Source organism: Simochromis diagramma, unplaced genomic scaffold (genome assembly GCF_900408965.1).
Source record: "Simochromis diagramma unplaced genomic scaffold, fSimDia1.1 OVJJ01000343.1, whole genome shotgun sequence".
NCBI classification, from domain to species: Eukaryota; Metazoa; Chordata; class Actinopteri; order Cichliformes; family Cichlidae; genus Simochromis; species Simochromis diagramma.
In genome coordinates this window covers 6,667,676-6,683,717 of record NW_024386831.1, presented here as the reverse complement: position 1 = coordinate 6,683,717, position 16,042 = coordinate 6,667,676, and the positions used below count along the sequence as shown (strand labels likewise).

At 41.2% G+C, this 16,042-nt stretch overlaps 3 protein-coding genes across 4 annotated transcripts in view; 1 reads left to right on the top strand and 2 right to left on the bottom strand.

Annotated features, from left to right (window-relative positions):
* ccnt2a (cyclin T2a) overlaps positions 1–10,761 on the top strand; it is a 28,520-nt gene extending 17,759 nt beyond the window's left edge. Inside the window, exon 9 of the mRNA XM_040027733.1 lies at positions 10,656–10,761. Within this exon, the coding sequence (XP_039883667.1) occupies positions 10,656–10,676 (21 nt within the window). The 3' untranslated portion in view covers positions 10,677–10,761. The remainder of the gene's footprint in view (positions 1–10,655) is intronic.
* On the bottom strand, positions 3–10,779 carry map3k19 (mitogen-activated protein kinase kinase kinase 19). Of its 2 annotated transcripts, XM_040027727.1 has the most exons (13): positions 10,652–10,779; positions 10,413–10,528; positions 8,849–9,009; positions 8,107–8,167; positions 7,156–7,243; positions 6,325–6,453; positions 6,010–6,164; positions 5,908–5,942; positions 3,569–5,791; positions 2,683–2,787; positions 2,183–2,421; positions 1,834–2,086; positions 3–1,724 (listed from the first exon to the last, which is right to left on the bottom strand). In XM_040027727.1, the coding sequence occupies exons 1-13, from the start codon at positions 10,753–10,755 to the stop codon at positions 1,512–1,514; spliced, it is 3,882 nt and encodes a 1,293-aa protein (XP_039883661.1). In that variant the 5' UTR covers positions 10,756–10,779; the 3' UTR covers positions 3–1,511. The 2 variants fall into 2 exon arrangements, with proteins under 2 accessions (XP_039883661.1, XP_039883662.1); XM_040027728.1 differs by lacking the exons at positions 8,107–8,167; positions 8,849–9,009; positions 10,413–10,528; positions 10,652–10,779 and adding an exon at positions 7,351–7,560 and having other exon boundaries at positions 3–1,147; positions 1,516–1,724.
* Positions 10,780–11,312: 533 nt separating this feature from the next.
* On the bottom strand, positions 11,313–14,496 carry LOC120731371. The gene is made up of 4 exons (XM_040028382.1): positions 14,230–14,496; positions 13,272–13,404; positions 12,633–12,827; positions 11,313–11,336 (listed from the first exon to the last, which is right to left on the bottom strand). Exons 1-4 carry the CDS (start codon positions 14,238–14,240, stop codon positions 11,313–11,315), a joined length of 363 nt encoding a protein of 120 aa, XP_039884316.1. The 5' UTR covers positions 14,241–14,496.
* Positions 14,497–16,042: the final 1,546 nt, after the last annotated feature.

The following is a 16,042-nucleotide window of genomic DNA, read 5'->3' as shown; positions in this document are numbered from 1 at the left end:
GCTATTAAAGTTTACATAACCCTTTTTATTTTAACTGCATCAGACATTTCATAAAGTTGTAGCCCTTTAGATAAAAAGGGAGATGCCCATTGTTCAGTCACTGATTCACAGGGTACTGTTCAGGATGAAACACTTGTTGGCTCGCTTTCATTTAGCTGTGAATAATTGGCCACAGGCAGATTGACCTGCCTGATATGTAGGTGACCTCAAATATCTGCAATGTAGACGTGCTTCATAGTTTGTGTATCACTGACTTTCTTTTATTCAGTTGGTTTTATTATGTTTGCAGCCCTGTCCGTGTCTGGACACGGCTTTATTATCACTTTCATACATTAAACACTCTTCCGTTGTAGATTCTTGATATGACCCAATCTTCTCTGTTTCTGACTGGGTTACTTGTTTTATGTTAAGCGTGTGCAAAATACAAATTAGGCTGAGGCTATATTGTACTCAGATTGGGGATTTGCATTCGGGCACACAGGATTACTGCAGTTGTAGAACATAAGCTACTCTTCACATCCTTTTTCTCCATTTTTCATTTCAAAATTCCAAATAAACTTTAATGTTGCCACTACCCTGACACAGAATAAGTCCTGGTGGTCTTTGTCATTTCATGCAAAATAAAAACGTTGTACTGTACTGATTTGTAGTTACATTTGAGGAGACATGGCATGATATTTAAACACAGATAAATGCTGAATTCTTTGTGATCCAATATAAAGGTATGGGGGGTCACTGAAAAATGATGGTTGGACTGAAGTATAGATGATGCATTTTCTTTTTATTAGAACTGAAAATACCATAAAAACTAAATGGCACATGTATGAGGAAGGAAAAATCCTACATGTAATTCCCATTTTATAGATCATATCACTGTATACAAAAGTGCTTCTCATAACTATGGTTTTTCTTTTTCATCCTGCCCATCATTGGCACTACTACTATAGTGCTGAATAGATAGTAAGCTCTCACAGGGTCACAAAAGACCATTTGATGTTTTGAGTTGTATAAATCAAACTCAGTGAAATCTTGTAATTTGAAAACCGTCCTGTCTGATCGCGGTGCATATTTCCTCTTTCACGTCACATTTGTGGGGATGAATGAATGCTTCAGCAGCTGGTCAGCTGATGGACGTAGCTTCTGGTCACTAGAGAGACAATGAAATTAGATCAAAGTAAACGAAATAAAAGATGCAACGCCTTCTGCATGTAACCACAGACTGCACATAACAAAATGGACAACATGCCCACCATGTTGAAACCTCTGCACAGGATACCTTACATTTTAGACACGTTTCAAACCGTTAATGTCACCTTACACTGAAATAGTTAAAAAATAAAAACAGTCAAGTATATAGACTTACACAGTGGATTTCTGCTTCTGTGTTAGACCTACACAGTATCACCAGGTCTCATACCTGCTTGATGATGTAAATCTGAAATTGTTTTGGCATGCAACTGAGCTTGTGAAATAAATTAATACATTTTTAAAACAAATCTTTGCACTACATCTCACCTTGTCAAGCAGATTTTTACAAATTCCTTTGCATTTTCTGAGAAACTGTCTGGTAAGGAAGGCATCAACCCTCTCTGAGCCCCAATGTAGAACAAGGCAGCCATCTTGTCCATGTGTGCCAGCGGTGGTTTCCCTGTGGCCATTTCAAACACCGTGCACCCCACGCTCCATATGTCTGACTTTCTCCCATATCCTGTTTCATTGATAATCTGAAGTGAGAAGACAAATGTCTAAAAAGTAAAGTTGAGGTCTCATGGCAGCGTAAATGTTTGCAGAGTATTGATTTAATGTTTTTTTAATGACTGAACTCCAGTGTACCTCTGGTGCCATCCAGTAAGGCGTGCCATGGACAGACTTGAGCAGGTCGACACTGTTGCAAGTTGTGTGATGCATACAACTTAGTCGACGTGCGCATCCAAAGTCTATGAGTTTGATGACACCAGTTGGCATTAGCATGACATTGTTTCCCTTCAAGTCTCGGTGAATCACCCTGTTCACGTGAAGGTAAGCCACCCCTTCCAAAATCTGTTGAGTGTACAGAGCCAGGACTCGCTCTGGCAGTGGACCAAATCTGAGGGCATCGGATAATAACTTGTACTCGGGGCTCTTGTGAAGAACAGTTATTTTGCCAGAAGTGATAGCTTCAGACAAAATATTTCAGACTAACCTGTGAATGATGCTTGCAATGGAGCCTCCTGGGATATACTCCATGAAGATGGAAACCACATGCTGCTGAAGCGAGGTACCCAGGAAGCCAACAATGTTGATGTGTCTGAGGGTTTTAAGCAACTCCACCTCCCCCTGCAGACGACTGTATTCTTTATTTGCAGCATCAGCGTCCAAGGAATCGAGGATCACCTGCTTCACAGCTATTAGCTGACCCTGACTGGTCAGGCCACAGTACACCTGGTAATGTAAGGCAATAAGACCTGCTGTTGTAAATGATTTTGTTTTTTCTGGAATATTCTGGAGCGCATGTTTTAGTAAATGAAAAGCAAATTTTCATGTCAGAGAAAATGTCAAAGAAGGTCAATTCTAGTAGTTCATTTAGTGACACATTTAGAACACACAGTGGCTAAAGTAGGTCATTCTGAGTAATTTAACAATTTTTGGCTCAGTTCTTGTTCAGTTTTTTTGCTATGTGCTATCAAAAGGTAGAATACATACTGTGCCATAGGCGCCCCTGCCGAGTACTTCACCCTTTCTCCATGTGACGGTGTCATCCAAGACCAACCCAGAGCCAAGCACAGTGCCACTGCCTCTTGAAGCAATCTTCAATAAAAGGCACATAATGATAATTACACTACAAGAAAGCGTTATCACAGCTCATTCAACATTTTGTTATGCATTAGTAATGCTTCAGTTTTAAATATGATCAGTTTATCTTTATTAAATGGGCTTTAAAGGCAACGTTAATTAAACCATTACTTAAACCTTTACTTGATCCCCCTGTCTTAGTGCAGGCCAATGTTTAACCTTCATTTAATTAAAAAGATTCTTGAAGGAGTAGTTGTAAAACAGCTGGGTTATCGTCTGCAAAAGGATGATTATTAGAATAGTTTCAGTCAAGATTTAGAGTTCACCATAGCACAGAAATAGCTAATGAATGCAATGTTATTCTGTCAGGACAAGCAAGGAAAGCAGTGCTTGCCCAGTGAAATCTAACAGCAGACATAACACCGAACTGAAAGTAATCCCTCTCCTGCCGTCACAAACAGCATCTGCTTGAATGTGTTATTGTTTGTTTCACATTTACCAGTTCTGTTTGCATTGTTTATTCTCTAATACATATTGTGCAAATTACACATACATTCCTACTTCAAGAGTCCTGGGAGAATCACGGTGCTTAATTAACACATGGCACGTATAGCCCGTGTCCAGTTCTGCATGTATTCTCCGCTGCTCCACTTCTTTGAAGAATAAACAATCTAACAGCATCTCTTCTCCAGACCCTGATTCTCTAACCAGAATTGAAAACCTTATTGTTTCCTCCTCAACCAGCAGTATTTATCGGTAGATAAAGATTTGACAGTTTGACTTCCGAAACGGTTACCTCGGAAAACATATTTAGTCCCATGACACGATCGTCTTCTCTGCTGGATTCCTGGTTGCTCTTTTCCTTATTTGGATTAAGCGGGCCTATTGATGCATCCCTCTCATCCAAAGAGATCAGTTCCTCTGCCAGACACTGCAGCAGATCGTCTGTAAGTGGCCCGTCACCTGCTTCATCCAGAAACTTCTGGTAAACAGGGGACGTAATTGTGTAGCTGTTGCTACTTGAAGATGTCCATGTGTCCATCTTTGGCCGATGAGGACGTTTTGATAACACGGGCTCTGGAAGTGGTCTGTTTTGATTTCCTGTTAATGAACTTACTGTTGTGTCTTGAATATTTTTGTGTGTGTGACTGAAATCTGCACCATGAGAGGCAGATGTTGGTGTAGTGAGAGTGCTGTCATCATCACATTTGATCGTTTCAGAGTCATGTGTAGGAAAGGTCTCTTCTATTGTAGACAGGTGACTTTCACCCTTGTCTTGACAAATGTTGACACCTTTGTTAAGAACTACCTCAGTGTCTAGTTGAGGATTATTTCGCCCTTTGTGGATGCCCTTCCTGACAGGTGTGACTGGAGTTTTTATCCTGGACGGCGCAGGCTTTGCTTTGCTTTTAGCTGAAACCACTGTTGTCTCAGCTGGGCTTCTCTTCGGCTTACTGTGTGCTGATTTCAGTTGCCTGTGTTTTGCTTTGTGGCCCTGTTGTGTCTTCTTAGGTGGAGCACACTGGGGTGGGCTTCTCTCGTTTAGTTTCTCACAGGTGTAGGGAACTCTGAGGTTTTCATAGACAGGACCGGCAAACATCTCATAGATGGCTGGCCCTTCTTGACTCTGACTCTGTATCTGCTGAAACATATCCTTGTAGGTGATGAGGTCAACGGCAGATTTAGACCTTGGTGTTTCCTCTACACAGGGTTTTCTCAGCTGCTGGGCACTTCTCAGCTCCCTCCCTTGTGCGTGCTGCTGAGTAGTGACAGGATGTATTATTTTGCTCTGTGCATAATCAATAACCTTCTTCCTTTGCGATTGAGTGCCAGAATTAGAGTGAGCACATTTTGATTTCATCTTTGACTTGGCTTTAGTTACAGTACCCTCTCTGCTACCAGTTTGCTCAGGACTTTTCCTGGTTTTATCTTTGACCTGAGTATTCAGCAAGGAGTACTTAAAGTTGCTTTTGGACTTATTCCGATTTAAAATGCTTCTGTCTTTATGTGCTCGTATGTTGAAAGGCTGCTTAGTGTGATTGCTTGTTCTCAGTTCAAAGTTCACATTGGTTCTTTTCTCCTTATCCGGTGTAAGCTTCTCATCTTTCTTGTGATCTCCATCGTTCTGATGAATGTTTTCAGGTGAAGTACAAATTTGAATATTCCCCACAGCAGCACCGGGATTTAACGTTTCATCTACTGGACTGCAAACTAATGTTTTGTCTACCTGGTGTTCTTCATCACAGGAATACTTCATTATTGTTTTTTCTGTCTGTTTCACATTCCTCAATTCATTTAGATCATTATTCACATTAAATACAACTCTGTGGATAATCTCAGTCCCGGGTTCAGAAGTGTTCCCCACGTTGTTCTTCTCGTCCTTTGACTCTGATGTGAAAACTATTACATTATTCAAAATGCCTTCATCCTGAGTCAGAGTGTCTCCATTTTTTGCAGAGTCATATGCTTTTGATGACTCGCTGTCAGCACACTCTTTTGTAATATTCATACGGCTCACTTTGCCTTCATTCTGAGAGTTCAAAGCTATTTCACTGTTGTGAAGATCATTTGTATGATTGATAAGGTCTTCCTTCAGGCTATGTCCTGATCTGCGGATCAGTGGAACATGACTAATCTTTGACTGAACTTTAAAATGCAGCGCTGTCTTCCCAGTCCTATCAGCCTCAGCGGTGCTCGCATCCTTCGGAAGCTCCAACATCCCGTCATGACTGACAGTCAGATATGCATCTTGATCCCTGTCAGCGTCCTCATCCTCTAAATCGACTGAGCTGTGGCTGCTGCTGGACCCGCTCTCCACACTGCCATCCTTCGTCGTTGAAGGGTCAATGCATGAGCTGCCCCAGGACAGTCTCTCTCTTTTCAACCTGGTCCTTGTAGAAATAGGGCTCTGACTGATGGGCTTCAGGGGAACATGTTGCTTTAGTACAGGCAGAGCGGTGCCGTCTCTGAAGCGTTTGTCCAGGGGTGCCAAGAGTTTTGGTGTTCGGGGCAAGAGACCCTGTAGAAACCCGTGGCAAATTAATAATACAGGAATTATTCATTATAAAAACATTATGTGGATGAAAAAGAAATGAAAGTATTGGGGAAAATGGAAGGATTGCAGTTAAAACATACCTTTTGTTCATTTATAGTATGATGAGAACCCAACCCTGCAGATAGAAAGAGATGTAACCATCAAACGTCATTGAAATATAACGTGTAATGCAGAGTACATACGGGTCTGGATGTGTGCTCTGGCCTGCATCATAGTGTTTGGACACAGCAGAGGTTCCATGATGCTGGGAGCCGATTGGCTGAGCTGACTGGGCTCTGGCACAGACAACAAGTGGGAGGGTGGCGATGCAGCAACCACACTTCTTGTTCTTCGTCTCCTGAAAAAAGAAGAAGCAATATTTAGTTTTTGTGAGTGCCAGTGATTTGTTAAACTTTTTCTTGTCAGCACTGCTGCACCTGCTTCTCTTCATCTGTGATGGTAACAAGTAGCGTAACGAGTTAGCTATCTGCTGCTTGATAGTTCACGTTTATGTATACCTGTGTGGTGGGGGTACTGGCTGGCAGGGGCTTCTCACACTCAGCAAGCCAGACACCAGAGGATGGTCTGCATGGCCCCGGTGTCTGCTGTTGTTGCTCTTGTGCAAACTGGGCAGAGACACATCTTGACTGAGGAAAAGAGTGGAAAACCCTTTATGGTTGTCATGGAGAAACTGTCATTATTATTTGTGGACACACTATAATGTCTGAACTGAGAAATTATAAAGAAGAACATTAATGAAAGAAATGTACAGATGCATTTGAAGTTTGTTTTGTTTCAAACTGCATGTAAAGCCTCACTTTGCTCACATTTCTGGAAGCTGACGCTATGAAAGGAGAGACCGGCTTAAAGACCTTTGTTCTCCTTGGAGAGCTTGGACTTGATTCAGTGGTGAGAGCTGCTCATAACAGACAATGGGCTGATTCACCAAAGCCCCCTCTCCCCCTGTTCCTAACCTGTTTGGCTAGAACAGGTTGTCCTCTGGACACGGTGACAGGTGCCCGTGCGCAGATCTGTGGGTGTAACCAGACACTTTTCTGCTGTTGGTGTTAAAGGACGGGGGATTTGTTGACCAGCCCATTGAGAGTGTATGCTGTATATACAGGACTGTGTGTTACAGCTGCAGGCTGTTACCTGTACACATCAAAGATGTTTGTCTGTACACAACAGTCTGTGGTTACCTATAAACAGATGCTGATGCGTTCACAGGAGTCAGCGCAGGATCACCAGCTTGTAAATTATATTCTTATCCTGATACAGTGAATGCACACTTAAAAAGACCGCACATGATAATGTGTGTGCTTGAGAGAGAGAGATTTTAGCATGCCCACCTGCCTCCCCTGCCTGCCTCCTGATAGGCTTCCCTCATGTCTATCAGTGTTTCCATGGATTCTTGGGAACAGGGGGGGATCCCCTTATCTGCTCCGGACACACACAAACACACAGCGTGACACCCGTTCATCAAATGTCATTTTTATTCTTTCAGTCTTCGTAGTAAAATGCTGAGCCGAAACTCATCCACGTACCATCCAAACAGTCTGTCAGTGGTACAAAAACAGAAAAGCCACGTTGTACCTCCTGTAACAGTCAGCAGGAAAAGAGTTTTCTAACTCCACAAAGAGCCGTTTGTAACCATACAAACAAACAAGTTCAACTTAAGTTCACACTTACTATTTTCTACATTAAACGTACAGCAGCACAGCGTTCATATTTACCGCACTAATGCTCATCACAGAGGAAATAATAGGTTTTACCTGTTTCTGAGCCTGCTGGTCTCTGATCCCATGATGAGGCCACTTTAAAGAACTCTTTTTTTAAACTATCACTCCTCTATCCCGTTTTCTTGGTCAGTAGTTTCTTTCTCTCACTGTAGTCGAAATGCTTTTGGTGTCCTGTCTAACACCCTCGCTTTCCCTCTGTGGTGTCCAAACCATGCCGCCTGGGGTTGAGTACGAGACCACTCCTATCTAGTCACCCCCCCCCCCCCCAACCCCCTCCTTTTAGAAGGTGATTTGATCTCATGGCCTATTTGGGATGCTGATTATGTTCCTTTTTCAAAATCTGAAGCGTTAGCTGCCATCCAGGACCCGTGAACTGAGAGGCATTTTTATTGCAAGTTAATGTTAACTTTGTCTTTAACCCTTTTGACCTCTTAGGTTAAAAGGTTAGGTTAACTAGGGCACAATTTTAGTCTAATCTAATAAGTCCACAAAAGGAATGCCGCTTCATTTTCACCAAACACTTCAAGTAAACATGGCTAAAACCTCTGAAAGCTCCCTTACCTTGGCTCAGGTCTTTATGATGGTCAGATAGAGGGGGGCTCCCTGGAGACTCTGGAACTTCCTGGAACCAAGAACAAAGGTGAGGTCGTCAATACATGCTCCAGTCTTAAAAATGAGGCTCATAAAAGATCTTCCAGATGGAATTTATGTTTATAATGCTTAAAATAATTTAAAACAAATATATAAATTTCAATTAGATTAAATGTACTTGTAGCATCAATGTCCACAAGCGACTTTGACACAAAAACGTAAAACTTTATAACGCTATAATTAAAATATGTGACTCTGAACTTTCCTGTAAGCTGAATTTCTTCATTCTACACTGAGTCTAATATGCTATGGACTCGCCCTGTATTCTATATATGTATTACTCTAAATGTGTTGTGCACACAGACATTATACCTGTGTGTAATATGTGTGGCTGTAGAATACATACATACACTACAGATCTTCCCTGTAAACCACCTGCTGGTCTCCTCCAGCTAACCAGCTGTCTGCTCATCTACTTTTCCTATAAGAACACCCACAATACAGCAGTATGGCAGTACGGTGTCAGCTACACAGAGCACGTGTACACACACACACACACACACACACACGTACACTCAAACAGAGAGCCAATTACTGGTCCATATATTTGTCTTCTGGGTGACCACACTGCCGTCTCTCTGTGTGTTTGTTAACTGAACTGACTGCACTGAAAAACACAGCTTGCTGGTCACACTGCAGATGTAAAACTCACCCTGGTGTGGCTGTACTGAAGAAAGTGATCTTGACGGGTTGCTGTCATTGTGGGCGAGGCTGCTATCGACTGGTTAGGATAAAAGCTCTCAATGTCCAACTCTCCGTCTGACTCTCCAATCTCTGAGACCAAATCCCGTGTTTGTGAAATAGGAACGGCATCTACACAAAACCAGGAAAAGAAAGAAGTAGTAAAGTGTTTTTTTCTTCCTGCAGAAATCGTGCAAATCCCTGTTTGGGGCCACACTGCTGGGGTTGGGGTGCAGGGATCTGATAGGTTAGAAACAGTAAAAGAAAAAGGAAAAAAAGCTATTTTTATTTTTGGCTTAAACAATGGTTTTTTTTGTCATCCATATTGATCCATGCTCTCTCTGTCACATGGTTTCAGTTTGTTGACGCAGACTCCGTCACATGTAAAGGCTCTTAGTAAAGTGCTCCCTCACACATTAACAAACAAGTCTTTCTTATACCCACATGAGTGCAGACGTTTTACTGTGATAAACAGGATTATGAATGAATCTGGTATGCCGGTAATTTGTATCTGTATAAGAAAGCCAGGAAGATCAAGAACGGAGAATTTGAGGCTTTATACTTCGTACATTAGCACATGCTTACTTTAGATTCATTTTAATAAGTTTAATAAGTAGCTGATCAATTAAACACTAACCAGAGTAAAGAGCAAATAACTCACTCGACAATAAGAGTACTCTAATATAATCTACAGGCAGTGTCACAGAATAAGAAACAGGGATATCAGCTGATTTGGTTTATAATCTGCAGATCGAAGTCATGCATTGTGATGTTACACTCACACCCCAGAGCGCCGTAGTGCTGGACAACAGTGTTAAAGTACTTGTAGACAGGATCATTTACATTTTACAGAAACCTTTACAAACTGCATGACATGATCCGATTTGTGATCGTTCTGAAAGAGCATGAAATGATAATCCTTACTTTTCCAAAGAAGATTAAAAACACTGTTGAAATAAGGAATTTCATGATTTTCGCACAACTGAGCAGGGACGTTTATTTCCTTTGAACCTTTTTATTGTCCCTTTACCTCCTTTTTTGGTCTCCATTGACTTTGGGAGGAACATCTGTCTCTTTAGGAACTGCTGATGTTCTGATCCTGTGAATCCTGTGAGCTGTGGGATGGGGCCTCCACGGGTTAAGGGAAATCCTGTGTATGTTACTGATGGAGTTTGGAAGATTGGTCAGTTTTTCATATCTCTAAAGCTGTTCCTGAGCAGTTTGTGTGGTATGGAGGAGACCGCTGCCATCGGGGATGCTGTAGCTATGGAGATTGTATGTGAGGACTGCACAATGTAGGTAGGTGGGAGGTGAATGCCAAGGCCCAATGATTTCCAGCAGGACTTGCCATTGTGACAAAATCATCAGTGGCATTCAGTTCACCTGGTCGGGTGATCAATTTATTGCCAGTTAAAGAGAACTTGTTGGTGAAATAGCTGCTGGCTGAATGAACACTGATCGCAAAGAGTGAGACAAATTAGGTTAAGGTGTGTGTGTGTGCATGTGTGTGTGTGTGTGTGTGTGTGTGTGTGTACCTTTTTGACTTAGCGCCTCCATCAGAACATGGATGATGTCTTCTGTCAGAAAGCTGTTGGTATTAGCAGCGTAGTGGAGAGCAGAGCAGCCGTTATGGTCTCGTACCATCAAATCACTGATGAAGTTAAAAGACAGATGAAACAAATCTCAGTACATTTTTTTGCACTTCTAGTGAACTTTACATATTTAAAACTCAAATCTACTGTATAAATATGAGCATGTATTTGTGCTTTCTTACGCAGAAACTCCCAGCAGTTCCTTGATGACCTCCACGGGTTTGTGCTCCCATGGCAGATGTGCTCCTAAGTCTTCAAACAGGTCGACGTCCCTGACAGCAAGCATCACAGCTGTCACACCGTCGCTGTTTGGAACATTCACATCCAGCCCGTCGGTCTGAAGCTGACACGTGCAAACACACACAAACACAAACACAGGGGGGGGAAAATTATAAATCAAACTGCTGATATAACAAGCAGCACACTTTAGTGTCATCCATTTCCACCATTAGATGTTACTGGCCTCAATGTGTGTAAATTAGTTATTGTGAAGCAGTCAGATGGTACTAGTCAGCCAACAGACACTTCTTCACGGCTATGGGAGAATTAATTTGATGCTTTATAGGGAACTAAACACTAATGAAGATCTGTTTTCTCCTCGTCTTCCTTCCATTTTCTCATGTAGTCACCTCATGCAACATTTGATCACTTTTCCCATCCAAAGCCAATCAGCCCCAGTCCCTGTTCTATAAATGCATCGTGTTCATATTCAGACTCTGTTCAATCCTCTTTCTCCCCATCTCTGCCTCATCGAGGTTGTCCATGGCATCTAATTCAAAATCTTCATCAACCATCTGCTTTCTCCACTCCAGCCTTTTAGACTCTGTATCTCCTACATTTGTCTCAGATAATGCTCCACGGTGGACCCTAACACCACAGAAACATTTCATCTTGCATGTTCACATTTCTTAAAACAAATTTTGGCCTTTTGTTCCAACTGATCTCTTTATTAAAACTGCACACGGAGTAACAAAGTGCTGCAGTGTGAAATGAGGCCATGAGGCTCAGACCGTACCCTGCATTCAGTGAGCTGTACTTTGTGCTGGAAATGTTTGTAACAAGTTAGAGTTTTGGAAAAATGAATTAAATAAGCAGCGACAGACCGACGTTTTAAATATAAAAGAATCCTGCATATGAAATACCCCAAACACCTGTGTGCTTCATAAATAAATAACCAAGGTGATATACGTAAGTTATTAGTTCATTCAGTTTATGTTTAATTCATAAATAAATAAATAAATAAACCTGTGTACTCAGCTGTCAGCATACCCAAACAGTGTGGGCTATTTCCAGTCATTTTACAAAAGCACCTGAGCGTTAGTATCACATTTCCAGATACACAAAGTCACCAAAGGACACACTAACAATGGCAGGCCTCTTTGCTGCTCTGAGCTGGTTATGATTCAGGAATGCATTTGGAAATGCCAAATTAAATGTGCCTTATTATTACATTACAGAATCACATATATATTTTCTCATGATTTTATAGGTTTAACAACATTTTCAGTCTCAGAATCAAAACTTTTTTTGGTTCAACCACCGTTTAATCCAACGACGGCAAACTCATTTTAGTTGTGGGCTGGACCAGTGAAACTCTCCCTTTGTGCCAGTGTAGACATCACATGTTTAAAATCCCTGAAATAGCTTAACATAAGAAAAAGAAGTGCACTTTTAACAGTATTAACTTTTAAACACTTTTAACTGTTTTTTGACATGATAAATGTAAAATCTAAATGTATTTATTTATTTGTTCATTTTTATTGTATTTTTTTTTTTTTTTTACTGTGAACTCATTAAAAAGATTCTACAGTAGATGAAAAATCTGAAACATTTGTGTCATTTAATTGTTTATCTGTTACTTAATTACTTTGGTGTCGCGTGCGTGGCTATGGGGCGGGCCTTATTAGTATGAAAAGCTTATATAAAATAAACTTATTAAAATACAGTTAAAAGCCCAAAATCTATGTCATCCTTTACATTTTCCAAAGCCACACAGTGCGCAACAACTGCATGTGCTTTTGTAATGGGAGAAGATTGTTGCCCTTGTTGTGTTGTCTTTACTCATCTGGGAAATCCTCTGACTCTCAGGTGTGAGTGTGTGTGTGTGTGTGTGTGTGTGTGTGTGTGTGTGTGTGTGTGTGTGTGTGTGTGAAGTGAGCTTACCAGCAGGTGCTGTAAGGAGTGGAAGTCTCCCTGCCAGGCAGCCTGCAGTAGCTGCGCCTGGGGGGGCAGATGAGGCCTTGACATCCACCTCACCATTTTTTCCCGCAGCTCTGGCGGACTTATGTGGAGCGCTGTCTGCTGGCTGAAGTTGCACAAGGTCAGGTCAGCATCAGTCCTCAGGAGCTGCTGAACCACCTGTTAAACGCACCACATAAAAAACCTGAAACATCTCAAAAAAATGTGAAGCGTAGATGTGTCGTTTCTGTCAGTAAAAGGATGTTGTTGCTCATTTTAGTGTAAACACCTTGTGGTTGGGTGTATTTTAAGAAAACATAAGTTTGAGTTATAATTGGAGAGTTTCCCTCCAGACAAGCCTGTTTTGAATGTCTCCCCCAGAGGATGCAGAGGAGCTATGTTAAAAAAAAGTTGCATAATCTCATGTGATCACAGCACTTTGTTGTTATTGAAAGGAAAAGTACGACGTGTTACGTGACAGAAACTGGTTTTGTCTACCCAACCAATCATATCCATCTGGTGCTTTCTAGGGCTGGAGTAGCCAGCTTACCAAAGCGGAAGCATGGTTACAATAGACATGTACTTGCCAAACTCTCTCTACCGCACACATGCACACGCCGTTACCTCGCTCATGGCACCGCGGCAGGCAGCGATAAGGGGAGTGCATCCTTGTTCCTTGTCTTCCTTCAGCTCTCCTTTCTGCACCCCATCATCAGTCTCACCCTTCTTACACCCTTTCACCATCTCCCAGTCAGACCTGTGTGAACACGAGCCAAAGAAAAGCACAGTGTCTGAGCTGTGAGTCAGGGCAGACTGCTACTTTCATCGTTATTTAGAGAAACAAACGAGGTGGAGAAATTATTGTAAACACGCCGCTGATAGATATTACCAAGCACTTTCAGCTAGATGTCTTTGGCAGTCTCTGTGTCTGTGCGATGATTAGTGTGACATTAACCTTGTGATGTAAGTCTCTGGTGATCTAGTGCTCCCTGCAGAGACTAGACTCAGGGCAGAGTATGAAGTATTATGTCTCATTATTACTGCTAGCGATACACATCTTAGTGCATTATGGTACTACATAAACGCAGAGTTTGTGGAGCTAAATAATAATATTTCAACTTGTGTTGATCTGGAAACACTTCTGTGTTTCTGTGTGGTTATGTGTCACCACGACAGGAAGAACAAAATAGCCCAAAGTCTCAGGATTGACTACTTCATGAACATAAAGTGTGTTTTTATTTTAGTAAACCACCTTATTTGACCATGTTCGCGCACGCTAACACTCCCCCCTAATGTAATGTGAAATCATTTTATAAGTGTTTGTATATTTGTAAAGTAGAAATGTGTCTGTGAGGACTGAACTCCCTCTGGTTTAATGTTTGACAAAAGTAACAGTCAAAATGGATGAAGTGTCTAAAGCGAGTGCTGAGAGAAGGCTAATTTAAAAGTACAATAGAAAAAGTGCCTTGTACACATTTCCTGACATTAAACGGTTGTAAGTGGTGCTCATCTGTGTGAGCAGCATTAAGGGAAGACGATGATAATTGGAGTAAAAAGCTAAAATGAACTATTGTTTACTTACATTTGTTTCATTTGTCTGAATCCACTTGTATATCTTCTCAAACCTTCTGTGGACGTTTGATCAGTGAGTCTTTGATCTTTTCAGCGCACTCTCCACTCGAGTGTTTCCTCCACTTTCCTCTGTTTTGTCCTGCATGCCTTCTGCCGTACGTTTACATTTGGTTACCTTGGAGACAGTCAGACAGACAAGCTGTGGCTTTAAATGCTTTCAGTCTGTTTGTTGCCTGATGCATTAAATCTAAGTGAAACCACGAATATGATTTCTGTCTAGTGTGCTCGACGCAGTTAGACTGTGCATGTAGTAAAGTTTGCTTCTGCGCATGATCAGGCTTCGTTTTTGGAGAAGGGGAGAAATGCACAAGCAATCTTTTAACTCATCAAGCTCAACTGAACAGGGAGGCTGAAGAAACCTATAAGTGAGCACGATCATATATATATATCCAGCCTTTATATCCATAAATACGATACTGTATAATTAACATATTCTCTAAATGAGGCTTCAGGATGACTGCTTGTGCACACGGTGCTGTTTTAAACTCCAAACCTGCTCTTGTGTTGTTGGATTTTGTTGACATGGTTAAAACATGCTAGTCTGTATGTTCAGAGAGTACCTACGATTACAGCTGAATGTTCAGGTGTGAGCTTCCTTAATGACAGTCACACCAAACTGAGGTATAATCTAACGCTGTATTACTTCTCCACAGCAGCGTGAAAGTCTCTGTTTTTAACTTCTAGATGCAACTTTGTGTTGGTTTCAGTTTCAGCAGCAAACTGGATGGAACAGTTAATTCCTCCTTCTTTCCTATTATTCTGTCATTTGTGTATCACAAATAAACAAGACAGGTCAATAAGTGACTCTTAGGTCAGTCTGAGAAACTCTTCATTGTTCCTTTGAACTCTGGCTTTGGTTCTGTCAGAGACCATGTTCTGTGTCCTCTCACTTTGTTTTTGCAGAATGTTTGCTCTGTGGTGTCATTTCCTCTGGACCTTTGCATTTCAGCTGAACAGATGGATGTGACTTTTTCCCCGAAATTAATGCATTTGACTCCAGTTGTCTCCTCTTTAAGTCCCTGCGCTGGCAGCACAGCAGTGGCATTGTTGACCTTGTGTAAACTCTTTTTCTTCTGTTTTATCCTCCTGTCTGACCTTATCTGTGGAGCCCGCGGTGAGGGAATTGGGTCCTGACTCTGTCAGTGGGAGATGATTTGGCCACTTTCAGGTTTCCTTTCAGTCGTGCCACTTTCTGAATTTAAATCGTCTCTGAGCTTCTTCTGTAGTTCCGATATCATGATTTTACAAAGCCACACCTAAGGGAATGACACGAAGGCCTGTATAAATGCATATATGAGTCAGCTTTAGACCTTTTGATGACATTTTGTTTTGACACTTTAAAATACATAAAACATAAATGAAAACAAATAAAGAAAAAAACTTTCAGTAAATTTTAAAGTGCCTTTCCTTAGAATATGAAGTTTTAATAAATACATGAGTAGGTTTATGTTTCTGCAGCTTCTGAATGTTATATTAATTAATGCTAAAGCTGCAAAGTAAAATCTGTCGCTTCTATTAATTTTATTTCTTTAAAAAAATATTCTTACTTGTACATATTAAAAATTTATAGAAAAAAAATACTGCAAATTAAACTATGCAACCACCTGAATCTGATAATGGCTATGAAAACAGCTTAAAGTGAAACAGTTTTTATCAGTGGCCTACATCTACACAAGAGGTGCAAATATACAATTATGGAGGAGAAAAATAAACACTTATTTCACCAACTTTACCTCCTGAGCACTGGAGTTGTGATAGTTGAT

What these genes read in the sequence shown, in the direction of transcription:
- map3k19 (XM_040027727.1), bottom strand. Translation starts at nt 10,755, where the DNA reads ATGCTTGCTGTCAGGGACGTCGACCTGTTTGAAGACTTAGGAGCACAT. An exon ending in GGAGGCGCTAAGTCAAAAAG is followed by an intron (nt 9,010 to 10,412) that starts GTACACACACAC and finishes GGTTTTGTGTAG; the next exon opens with ATGCCGTTCCTATTTCACAA. An exon ending in CTTACTGGATGGCACCAGAG is followed by an intron (nt 1,725 to 1,833) that starts GTACACTGGAGT and finishes TTCTCACTTCAG; the next exon opens with ATTATCAATGAAACAGGATA.
- LOC120731371 (XM_040028382.1), bottom strand. An exon ending in GCCGCGGTGCCATGAGCGAG is followed by an intron (nt 12,828 to 13,271) that starts GTAACGGCGTGT and finishes TGCGTTTAACAG; the next exon opens with GTGGTTCAGCAGCTCCTGAG. An exon ending in ACTCCTTACAGCACCTGCTG is followed by an intron (nt 11,337 to 12,632) that starts GTAAGCTCACTT and finishes CTGTGGTGTTAG; the next exon opens with GGTCCACCGTGGAGCATTAT.